This window comes from Hyaena hyaena, unplaced genomic scaffold (assembly GCF_003009895.1).
Source record: "Hyaena hyaena isolate Hyena2069 unplaced genomic scaffold, ASM300989v1 scaffold_154, whole genome shotgun sequence".
NCBI lineage: Eukaryota > Metazoa > Chordata > Mammalia > Carnivora > Hyaenidae > Hyaena > Hyaena hyaena.
In genome coordinates this window covers 62,501-74,785 of record NW_024080786.1, presented here as the reverse complement: position 1 = coordinate 74,785, position 12,285 = coordinate 62,501, and the positions used below count along the sequence as shown (strand labels likewise).

At 39.6% G+C, this 12,285-nt stretch overlaps 1 protein-coding gene across 2 annotated transcripts in view; it reads right to left on the bottom strand.

Moving 5' to 3' along the window:
* DCAF17 (DDB1 and CUL4 associated factor 17) overlaps positions 1-596 on the bottom strand; it is a 37,027-nt gene extending 36,431 nt beyond the window's left edge. For both annotated transcript variants that reach the window (XM_039239207.1, XM_039239206.1), the window contains exon 1: positions 135-596. In XM_039239207.1, coding sequence (XP_039095138.1) covers positions 135-260 — 126 coding nt within the window. In that variant the 5' untranslated portion in view covers positions 261-596. The remainder of the gene's footprint in view (positions 1-134) is intronic.
* Between the last annotated feature and the right edge of the window lie 11,689 nt (positions 597-12,285).

The window sequence follows — 12,285 nt, the reverse complement described above, 5'->3', positions numbered from 1 at the left end:
CCTGGATACCCCTGTCCAGAACCTGTGATCTTCTTAAAGGGGAGCTCTAACGAGTAAAAACTGCACCCCAGCAGGAGGCTTAGCCGCCAGTCGCCCCTCTGCCCTTGGCCCCATTCCCAGCAGCCGGCGGTCACCTGGCACACCAGCGCCCGCAGGATGCCCAGGTTCGTCCTCTGCACCACGCCTGCATCCCGCGAGAAGAAGCCCAGCGCCCGGCGACTCAGCTGGCGACACACGTTGGGTTTCTGAGTCGGGCCCATGGAGGCAAGAACCGGGGGCGGAGTTTGCTGGGCTGTAGAGGAGCGCGCCCCTGGCTCCGGCTGCTGGCAGCGGCCGTTACCTTCGAACCCCCAGGCCCCAACTCCTTGAGGGGCCCAGGAATAGCTGGCGCGGGGAGCCGGGCAGGGAGCGCACGGCAGTGGGGCGAGGTAAGGCGGGGTTGGCGCTGCCTGAGCGCAGAGTGAAGGAAAAGAACCCCCTTCCGGCCTGCCCCTCTAACACTCCGCAAGTCTGGACCGGGCTGCGGACAGTGCGACGTCCCCACAACGCGCGGCCTGCTGGAGCCGTTACCTCCCCGGGAAGTGTAGTTCCCAGAGCCCTTTGGGGGAGCTTGGCTAGTTTCCAGAACTACAATTCCCATCAGGCGGCGAGAAGAGAGCTCTGGTGCCGGCTCCGCCCCCCACCAGCCGAGGTCCCGCCCATCCCCGCCTTCTCTGGCCCAGCCGAGGCTGCGCTGTGAGGCTACCGCCCCTTTTCCGGGTTCACAAGCCGTACGGGGCAGAACCCTAGGGGCGCTGTGTTGCCGCCTCCTGGTCTCGGTTCGCTGTGTGAACCTTGCTTCCCGGATACCCTGAAGTCTCTCAGCTCCCGACTTTCTCTCTAGGAGGCCCTGGCCGAGCGCCGTGAAGGGCGCTGTGTTGAAAGCCTCCCCCGTCTCCCCCCAAAGCAGTGTCCTGTGCTAAAGGTACGGCCCGCGGCTTTCCCTCAGTCGCACGTTGGACGTTGTGGATGATGGATGAGGCTGACGGTTAAACATTTTGGGTCTATAAGCACAATGCTGTTGTATTATGAGTTAGTAGCGGAAGATGCTGGCATTCCTACCAAACTAAGATTGACTTACTCTCTCCCAGAGGCTCGCCCTTTTGTGGCCTGTGGGAACACAGGCTGGTTTCGCGATAATTGCTGCATTTTCCTTCCTCTCGCCTCTTTTTTTTTCCTCTTTTGGTAATAAAATATGAAATGTTTACGTTCTTACTGGACTGTAAGATTTTCCACGTTGATTCCTCTAAGTAAAAGGTAACTTGGTCAACTACTCCTGCGCGTAGGGTCAAGGTTCCCCCCTACGCTACATTTTCAGTAAACGTCCACTACGTGTGCCCTCATTGCTTTGCAAGTCCCTTAAGGGTGGTGTTTTTGCATCTCCCACGTGGGCTTGACATGCTACCTCTTTTTCATATGTGGGCAAGGGAGTGGTTGCATTTGATTGACAGAGAAAAGAATACAATACATTGGGAGTGCATTGGGTCACAATTTAAGTGTTTAGTAAAAAATTGTCTCCGGATACGCAGGATTCTCCATTGTTAACTTAAATATTTCCTTTAGGGCCTGGACTTTTGCTGATTTTTCATGACTTATTTACAGCTTACTGTGGAGTGCTTTGTATATTTTTAGAGCGCGCTATAATAGTTAATTTGGTAATTCATGAATGCAGCTGTCACTGAGAAAACTGGGACCTAGAAAGGAGAACTGGATTTTCTTTGGATGAAATGAAATTCAAATCATTGCTGACTTAAATTCATCATCTCTTTTCTCATTCCCCTTTACCCTCATTTGTTTGTCTTCCTGTGGTCTTTATCTCACCACCAAGTCACCCAGGGAGCAGCCATCCCGGATGCCCTCCTTTCCTCACCCACAACCAAGTCCTTTTGATTCTAACTCCTCCCTATCTCCTCTTTATATCCCCTATGTAATTTAGGGCCCAACCACTTCATCACATTGTTATATTAAGTACCCTCCTTTCTGCCTTACTTAAGTACTTTCCATTCTAATTCTCGTCCTGCTGCCAGAGTGATTTTTCTAAAGCACAAATTTGTTATTTCCTTACTAAAATCTTTCAGTGGCTCCCAATCATCCAGCAGAATTTCTCAAGCCTGAGTAGATACCCAGGATTCTCTATTGTTAACTTAAAATATTTTCAGTATGTTAAATATATGCAAATATAAAACTATATATAAACTCCTTATGTTGTGTATCTTACACAACTATAACTCCCGGTTATAAGTTAAATGAAGCACAATTATGAAACAAATAAATTCAAATGAATATTTAATCATTGGTACCAATGAGACTTTCTGCTGGACCGAATATGCTCCAAAAGCAAATATTCACTGTCCTCCATAGCGTAACTTCTTTACAAAAGCCCTGTCCATATTGTACTCATGTTGAGATTACTCAGCGCCTTCACCTCTTTTCTTTTTTTAAAGAAAAGCTGCAAAGCCTTCTTTTGTTCAATGTGTCATGATTTCATTTGATCTTCACTTGTCAAACAACATCATTTACATAAAGTAGTTCCCACTTCTTTCTCATTAACCTGTGCCAGTGACAAATGGTATCACTTGTTTGCCAGTGCAGTTCTAGACAAAAACATGTGAACTGAAATCTTATGACAGTAATCAATTAAAAGGAGGTCATCCGGATAATCCAGAGTAATCTTTAAAAAAATGTTTTTGTGGTTGATTTTTATCAAGTTGAAAATAAAAGAGAAACCTCATAGCCTTGAGGCTACATGTACAAATCCCTAGGGGTCTGAATAGGTACCTTACAGGACAAAATCTGAATCCCTCAGTATAGTGTACAGGGCACTTCCATCTGCATTTTGCCCACACTTTCAGTCTTATTGCTTTGTCCATCCTTAACATTTGCTCTTGTGGTTCTGACATGTTGCTCACTTGGTCAAGCCAATGGGCCTTTCAGATTTTCTTTGGCGCTCCCTCCCTTCCTTTCTCTTATCTGTTTATCTCATAACTCATCCCAAGTATCACAGCCCCACTCACATTTTTCCTGACCCCTTCCCTTCAGTTATAGCCTTGCTTCTTCTAACATGTTACTCTGTATACATTTTGTAGCACTATATTAGAATTGTTTGTCTGTCTCCCCAACACATTGTTTTTATTCTTTTTTTTTTTAATGTTTTATTTATTTCTAGGAGAGAGAGAGAGAGACAGCGTGAGCAGGGGAGGGTTAGAGAGAGAGGGAGTCACAGACTGAAACAGGCTCCAGGCTCTGAGCTGGCAGTCAGCACAGAGCCCGACGCGGGGCTCGAACCCACGAACCACGAGATCATGACCTAAGCGAAAGTCAGACGCTTAACCAACTAAGCCACCCAGGTGCCCCTTTTATTCCTTTTTTTTAAAATAGGTCTACACTCAACATGGGGCTTGAACTCAGGACCCTAAGATCAAGAGTCACATGCTCTACTGACTGAGCCAGCCAGGTGACCCGCAACATACTGTTTTTATAGTAGTCCATTCATTTATTTAACATACATATACATTAACCACATTTTAGGCAGTATACTAAGGATGCATATGTATGTTGGATAAATGGACTATTCTAAGGACACTGTATAGAATCTATTATTGGCAACTAAGTACTTTTAACATGCATGCAGATTTAGTCACCCTGTTTTCTTTAAATCAGTAGGAAACCACAGTATTCATAAGAAGAAATAATTTTTTAAAAACTTAAATCCCCAACAGTTCTACCTATAAGTATATATTCTTTCCCATTTGTTGAAGGTAAAATGACATGCACAGATATCCCTAGCTTAGGACTTGAAAATGACTTCTCAATTTAAGACAGAGAACAAACATTGCTTTTTGTTTATTTTTATTTTTCAATCTGTGTCATATGTTTTAACAGAATACTCAGCTATTTTTACCATGATGTTTTTTTTAAAATACATATTTTTTTCAATTTACTTTGTTAGGTAATCTCTACACCCAATGTGGGGCTCAGACTCATGATCCTAAGATTAAGAGTTGTATACTCTACCAACTGAGCCAGCAAGGCTCCCCATCATGATATTTTAAAGACAAAGAGATATGAATTCAGAAGTTAATAAAATGCTTTTTGTTCATATACTTTGCTTAAAGAAGCATAATAAAGCACTCAGGTTATTAAACTTGAACATTTATTTGGAGACTAATTTGAAACAAAACCACAAGAGGTCATTGATTCAGCGTCTAATTATTTTCATTTTACTTTGTGCTGGAACTATTTTGGCATAGGGTATAACAGTGAATGGAGACAAGCTCTCTACATGTGGAGGGAGATAGATGATAAATACATAGATTTTAAAAATAAAATTTCAGGTAGTGATAAGGACCATCAAGAAGTCAAAACAGGGTGATGTGCTTGATAGAGTGTGGTTGGAAGTTCTGCTTTGTTTTAGCCAGAGTGGTCAGGGAAGGCCTCTGGCAGATTGGACTTTTGAGCTGAGCTCTGAATGATGAGGATGAGTCACTCTGCAAAGAACTGAGATTAGAGTCATCCAGGAAGAAAGATGCTTGAATGCAAGGTTCCCAAAGCAATAATAGCCTTGGCTTATTTTAAAACTGTCAGGCCAAGTGGCTTTGTAGTGTGTGTGAGGGAGATGATCTTGGAGAGGTAAGCTAGAATCAAGTTATATCAGGCGTAAGGAATTTTGGATTTTATTCAAAGCTTCTTTTGAGGGAGGCTTTGAAGAAGGAGAGTGACATGATCTAATTTGTGATATAATAGGATCTTTGTGGCTATAGTGTGGAGAGTGTACTGTGGGAAGACAAGAATGGAAGCAGAGAGAGACGGGTGGCTGTTCACTTGGTCCAGGTAAGCGATGTTAGTGTTTGGACTGGAATGGTGACAGGAGAAATGGAAAGAAGTGAACAGATTCAGGATATATTTTGGAAGTAGAGTTGATAAGACTTCTAATGTAGTGGATATTAACCATGAAGAAAAGAAAAGATTCAAGTGAAATCATAATAAAGCAGAACCACAATAAGCCTCTCTAAACTCCCTCAGAACAAATGGAAAACAGGGAACTAACTACTTAATGATGTGGTGTCTATGACACAATACCTAGATTTTATTAAATGTACATACTAGCTTTTTATTTTTATTTTTTTAAAATATTTTTATTTATTTCTAGGAGAGAGAGAGACAGCGTGAGCAGGGGAGGGTCAGAGAGAGAGGGAGTCACAGACTGAAACAGGCTCCAGGCTCTGAGCTGGCAGTCAGCACAGAACCCGACGCCGGGCTCGAACCCACGAACCGCGAGATCATGACCTAAGCGAAAGTCGGGCGCTTAACCGACTAAGCCACCCAGGCGCCCCCATACTAGCTTTTTAGACACTGATGTTAAGGAATGTTAGGATGTCCTGTGGTTAGGAATGTGGAAAGAAGGAAATAAAATCAGGTCCCAGAAGCGGTAGGGGTCAGAGCATGTGGGACCATGATAGTGTGATGGAAAAATCACTAGTGATAGACTAACATTCCCTTTTAGAACAAGAGTGTAATAGAGCAGTTAGCAGATAGCTGGTGTACTTAAGGTGAGAATCATTTTTGAAAATGTATTTTGAAATTATTGAGGCTTTTGACCACAAGTTTTGTTCTTATGTTTCCTTTTCTCTGTATATTTTCACATTTGTTTGAACATGAAGCACATTCATGCATATACAAAATCCAGAAAGATTTAGGTTTAAAGGTTGATAGTGATGATTATAAACTATTCTTATTTTAAAATTATTTTATTTCAAGAACATGTATAGATAACATAGCATAATATATAAAAATTATAAAATGAATACCCATATATTTATCAGTAACTTAAAGAAACAAACCCAGAACAGGGTTGCCTGGATGGCTCAGTCAGTAAAGCATCTGACTCTTGATCTCAGCTCACATCTCCATTTCAGGGTCATGAGTTCCACCCCAGTGTGGAGCTTACGTTAAGAAATAAAAAGAGAAGCAAAACAAAACTTTAGGACATTTTACCTACAACTTTGACGTCTCCTCTCCTGGTTCCCAGATCCCTCCTTCCTCTTTATATAAATAAAATATTTTTAAGTTTTGAGTGTTTTTGAATGTCATATAAATTGAATCATACAATATATATGTACTCTTCTACAACTTGTCTATTTTTTCTTTTCTTTTTTTTAAAGATTTTATTTCTTGGATGCCCAGGTTGCTATTAAGTGTCCAACTCTTGCTTTCAGCTCAGGTCATGAGATCATGGTGGTGAGATCAAGCCCTACATCAGGCTCTATACCTGGTATGGAACCTGCTTAAGATTCTCTCTCTCTCTCTCTCTCTCTCTCTCTCTCTCTCTCTCCCCCTCTCCCCCCCCCCCTCCGCTCCACCACTCCCCACCCTCTGCACCTGCATTCTCTCTGTCAGAAAAAAAAGTTCCTTTAAAAAAATGTTATTTCTAAATAATCTCTACACTCAACGTGGGGCTCAAACTCACAAACCTAAGATCAAGAGTAGCACATGGCCCTACCAACTGAGCCACCTACGCGTCCCTCCTATTTTTTTTTTCAATATTATACTTGACAAAGTACCTATAGTTCATTTCATTTATTTTTACTCTTATGTAGTATTTCAATGTATGAATTTACTACAATTTATCCATCTTCTACTGGCTGGGCTTTTGTTTCTTCCAAGTTTTTTATTTGGAGGAAAGTACTGTTATAGACATTCTTTAACCTGTTTCCTGGGTTACATGTTAAAGAATGTTTTTCTTTTCTCTTGCTGTGTAACAAATTACCACAAACATGGCAGCTTAAATGAACACCCATTTATTATTCCTGATTTTTTTTCTACATGAATAGCTAATTGTCTCAGAACTATTTTTTGAAGGGTCCCTCATTTCTTCACAGATCTGCAGTGCTAACTTTATTGTATATCAAGTTTACATTTATAATTAGGTCTGTTTCTAGCCTCTGTTTTCTGTTCCATTGTTGTATTCCTATACCTGGACGAATGAATACCTGACCACTTTTATAGTAAGGCTTGAGAGCTGGTAGGACCACTCCTCTACCTTATTCCTTTTTCTCAGGAGTATCTGATTTCTTTTTTGCCTTTTGCATTTTCATATACCTTTTTAAATCTGCTTCAGTTCCACAAAAAACCTTATTGGAATTTTGATTGGAATAGCATTAAATCTGTATATCAACTTGAAGAGAACTAACATCTTTACCATATCAAATTATCCTACTTATGAAGACCATATGTCTCTCCATTTATTTAGATCTGTAGTGTCTTTCAATGAAGTTTTATAATTTTTTTTCACAAGGGATTTGCATATTTTAAACTTCCTAAGTACATTATATTTTTGGTCAGTGTTATAAATGGTAAATTTTTAAATTGGATTTTCTAACTATATTTTTGCTAGCATATAAAAATGCAAATTTTCTTTTTGTATATTGGTCTTTTATTTAGCAACCTTGCCAAACTTTATCTTTAGCTGTAATAATTGTCATTTGTAAAAAAAAAAAAAAAAAAAGAGAGAGAGAGAGAGAAGTCACTTGTGAGATTTGGGGGATTTTTCTATGTAGATAATTGTGTCCTCAGGAAACTGTGGCAGTTTTATTACTTCCTTCTCAACTCTTACTATTTAATACTCTTTCTTATCTTATTGTGCTGGCCAGGACTCCTAATGGCAATGAATAAAACTGGTGAAGGTGGCCATTCTTGTTTTATTAATGTTTATAAATGAAATACTTCTAATAGTTCACCATTAGGTTAACATTGTAAGTTTTTGATAGCTACTTTTTATCAGATTAATGAAATTCTCTTTCATTCCATATTTGCTAGAAGCTTTGTTTATTTGATTTTTTTTATGTTTATTTTGAGAGATAGAGAGCATGCATGAGTTGGAGGAAGGAGCAGAGGGGAAGAGGAAGAGAGAGAGAGAGAGAGAGAGAATATTAAACAGACTCCACACTCATCTCAGAGCCATACTCAGGGCTTGATCCCATGAGTATGAGATCAAGACCTGAACTGAAACCAAGAGTCTGACACTTAACCTAATGAGCCACTCAGGCACCCTTTGTTTATTTGATTTTTAATCATGAATGGGTGTTGAATTTAATCAACTACTTTATAGCTGCTGAAATAATCATATAATTTTTTCCTTTAATCTGATAATATGGTAAATTACCTATATATACATATAGACATACACACACATATAGATCTATATGTATATAAGTGTATATATAGATATTTTAATTTAGGGAGAGAGAGAGTTGGGGAGAGGCACAGGTGTGAGTTGGGGAGAGGCACAGGGAGAGAGAGAATCTTTTATTTATTTATTTTTATTTGTTTGAGTTTATTTGTTTATTTTGAGGAAGACAGAGTATAAACAGGGGAGTGGCAGAGAAAGTGGGAGAATCTCAAGCAGGCTCTGGGCTGTCAGTGCAGAGGCCATGATGGCTCAAACTGATGAAACCATGAGATCATTACCTGACCCAAAATTGAGTGTCAGATACTTAACCAACTCAGCCACCCAGGTGCCCCCAGAGAGAATCTTAAGCATGCTCCATGCTATTTGCAGAGCCCAATGTGGAACTCAATCCCAAGACACTAGGATCATAACTTGAGCCAAAATCAAAAGTTGGACACTCAACCAACTGAGCCACTCAGGTGCCCCACCTAAATATATTTTCTAATGTTAAAACAATGTCTAGCTTATTTAGTTAATTTTTTTGTCTGTTTTTTAATAAATTGTGGGATTTGAGCAGCTGGTCAGTTTAGTTCTCAGTCAGCTTTTGGACCTTTGCTGGTTTTTGGTCTACAAAGATTTTTCTTTCTTGTTAGCTCAGTGATGTGTTTAACAAGAAAAAAATTTTTATTCAGCCTTGGGGAGTGTTTTATAACAGAAACGTTTTTGGGGTGTCATTTCACCAAATTATCGGAACTACAGTTCCACTTTATTTTTTTTAATGTTTTTTAATTTATTTTTGAGAGAGAGAGAGCACAAACCACAGGAACAGAGAGGGAAGTAGAGGATCTGAAGTGGGCTCTGTACTGACAGCAGAGAGCCTAACATGGGGCTTGAACTCATGATCCTAGAGATCATGACCTGAGTGGAAGTCAGTCACTTAACCAACTGGGCCACCCAGGCACCCCTATAATTCCACTTTAATCTTTTTAGTGTAAAACCTTCTATTAATGTAAGATATGATCTTTTACCACCATTTCTGTCTTCTTTTCTTGTCTCTGTGCATAACCACCTCTCTTCCAGCTGGAAACAAGGAAGCAGTGTTGTGTAATAGAAAGAGCATCATACCAGGAGTCAAAAGGCACAAGTTGTAGTGCCAGCACCACCACTTAGTGAGATCTTAACCAAGCCACGTATTCTCTCTGAGTTTCAATCAATCATCCACTGAGAGGAAATACTCAGGATTGAAGTGGTGAGAATTACATGAGTTTATAAATGTGAACTCGTTGTTGTAAGGGGAAAGGATGAGAAGCAATGATGTCTAGTACATTCTCTGTTAGGGAAATGTAACTGAAACAGGTAGTTTAGGGAAGGAAGAGGGTTGATTTGGTAGCACAGAGGATCTTCTTTGGGTGGTGAAACTATTTCGTGGTTTTGGAATGGTGGATACATGACACTGTGCATTTGTTAAAACCTGTAGAGCTCTACAGCACAAAGAGTAAACCTTGACACATGCAAATTTTAAAAAATAAGGGGAAATGGGGTTCCAGATGGATGGCAGACTGATAAAAGAATCTAATTGTATTATAAATGTATGCAATAACCTCACTGAAAGGGGCCAAGGAAAAGGTAGTGACCTAAGTAACTTGAAAATGAGACTAAAACTGAAGGCAATAGGAACTGTTCATAAGCACTGTATTCTAGCTGATAAAGGATGAACTCTAGTTTAGCTTGCTATAGATAATGATAGATACATATAGAAGTATTTATAAAGACGTGTTTTTACAAGATTTAGTATACCCACATATATTTCCTTGTTTTGTCAGTTGAGAGGGCCTAGAAGCAATCTCGTAGCAAGGAGCACACCCAGTACCTGGTCCATTTCCCAGTAAAAGGAACAAACACTCTTTGGAGAAGTAGCTGATTCTAGGACTGGGTTAAGGAATATACAACATGAGCCTGCAATATATTGTAGTATTAGAAAATAAAGGAAGTGCTCAAAAACAAAAACACAATAATGGGAGTATGTCAAAAGGACATAGGGCCCAACTATAGAAAGAAACTATATAGAAGAAAGAGCTCTTAATGGCCAAAACAGGAAGAGTTTGAGCAATAAATAAAGTAGTATTGGGTTATAACCCACCGTGTAAGATAAATATCTATGAGTTCATACTGTCAGGAACAAGTGATTAAATAAATAAATGGGGGAGAAGAGACAAATCTCCCATGTAAAAGAATTCCAAATAATTTATGTAGATATTCTGCCCTTAAAGAAATGGAGCATAACTCCCTACTCCCTAAGTGCAGGCCGCACTTCCTTCTCTTCTTGAGTGACTTCCTTCTCAAGAATACAGTATGGAAAGGAGGAAGGGAAAAACTTTACAGCGGAGAAACTTGTCAATCACTACCTCAGCCAGTTGATCAAGGTTAACATTAACCCTGATAAGTCATATTCATATCATGAATACCTGTGATATGATGTGATGAGAATGGCACTTTACTTCTGTAGGTTTTTTTCCTAAAACCCCAAACCTGAATCTAATCATGAGAAAAATGTCTCATAAATATTGAGGGACATTCTACAAGATACCTGATCAGTATTCCTCAAAATTGTCAAGGTCTTCAAAAACAAAGAAAGTCTGAGAAACTATTAGAGCCAAAGTAGACTGGATCACGAAATATAATGTGGTGCCCTAGATGGAATTCTATGAGAGAAAAATACATTGAATGAAAATGAAGAAAATTTGAATAAAGTATGGACTTAGGTTTATAAAAATGTATTAGCTTATTATAATTAATGTATTAGCTTATTAATTATAACAAATTACCATGCTAATGTAAGATTTTAACAATATAGGAAACTATGTTAGAATATGAGAGCTCTCTGTACTATCTGCCACTTTTTTGTAAATCTAAGACTATTCTAAAATTAAAAGTTTACTTTTAAAATGCAATAGGGGTGCCTGGGTGGCTCAGTTGGTTTAAGCGTCCAGCTCTTGATTTTGGCTCCGATCATGCTCTCATGGTCGGTGAGATTGAGCTCCATGTCAGGCACTGTGCTAACAGTGAGGAGCCTGCTTGGGATTCTCTGCCTGTCTCTCTCTCTCTCTCCCCCCGCACGCGTGTGCGTGCACACACACACACTTTCAATAAATAAATAAACTTTAGAAAAGATAAAAATGCAATAGGAATATAGTAGGCACCACTGCATAAAGGCAGCGTAGCTTTAGTGGTTAAGATGAACTCAGTTACCAGCCTGCCTGGGTTTAGATCTCAGCCTCAAAACATTCTAGCTATGCTAAACCAGGGTACCCTACTAAACTAGAATTAGTTTAACTTGTCTGTGCCTCATTTACTTACCTGTTAAATGGGTTTTTGGGAAGACTAAATGAGTTAACATATTAAAGCATTTAAAATAATGTCTAGCACATAGTAAGTACTATATAAATGTTTGATTCTATTTATCATTACTACTTTGTTTTGATCTTTAGTTTTGGGGATCTCTGTGTTTATAGCTGAATTACACTGAATCTTCTTCAGCATACTAATTTTTAGCTTGGCACTCCAACAAAACGGTGTCCATAATGCTTTTTTTCATAAGGAAGAATTTATTAATATTGTAAAGATTCAAGAGAAAGGACAAGAACTTGAGGATTCCCACCCTGTTTCATACCATATAAATAGTATTGATCGAGTGAATGCAGAAGCTCCAAAGCCTGGCAGGATCTACTCTTTATGGGCATAGATATGCCAATATAGAAATTCCAAAGTTAATGTTATTTGGTTTTCAGTATATTTCTTATTAAAATGTCCACTCCCCTTGTTAAACTGATGGTTGGGTATGCCTGGGTGGCTCAGTTGGTTTAGCATCTGGCTCTTGATGTCAGCTCAGGTCATGATCTCATGATTTGTGAGATCAGGCCCCACGTCAGGCTCTGGTGACATGGAGGAGCATGGAGAATGGTTGGCATTCTCTCCCTCTCTCTATGCCCCTCTCCCACTCATTCTTTCTCTTTCTTTCTCTCCTTCCCTCTCTCTCTCAAACAAAACAAAACAAAAAAAAACTCATGTTCTTTCAGGAC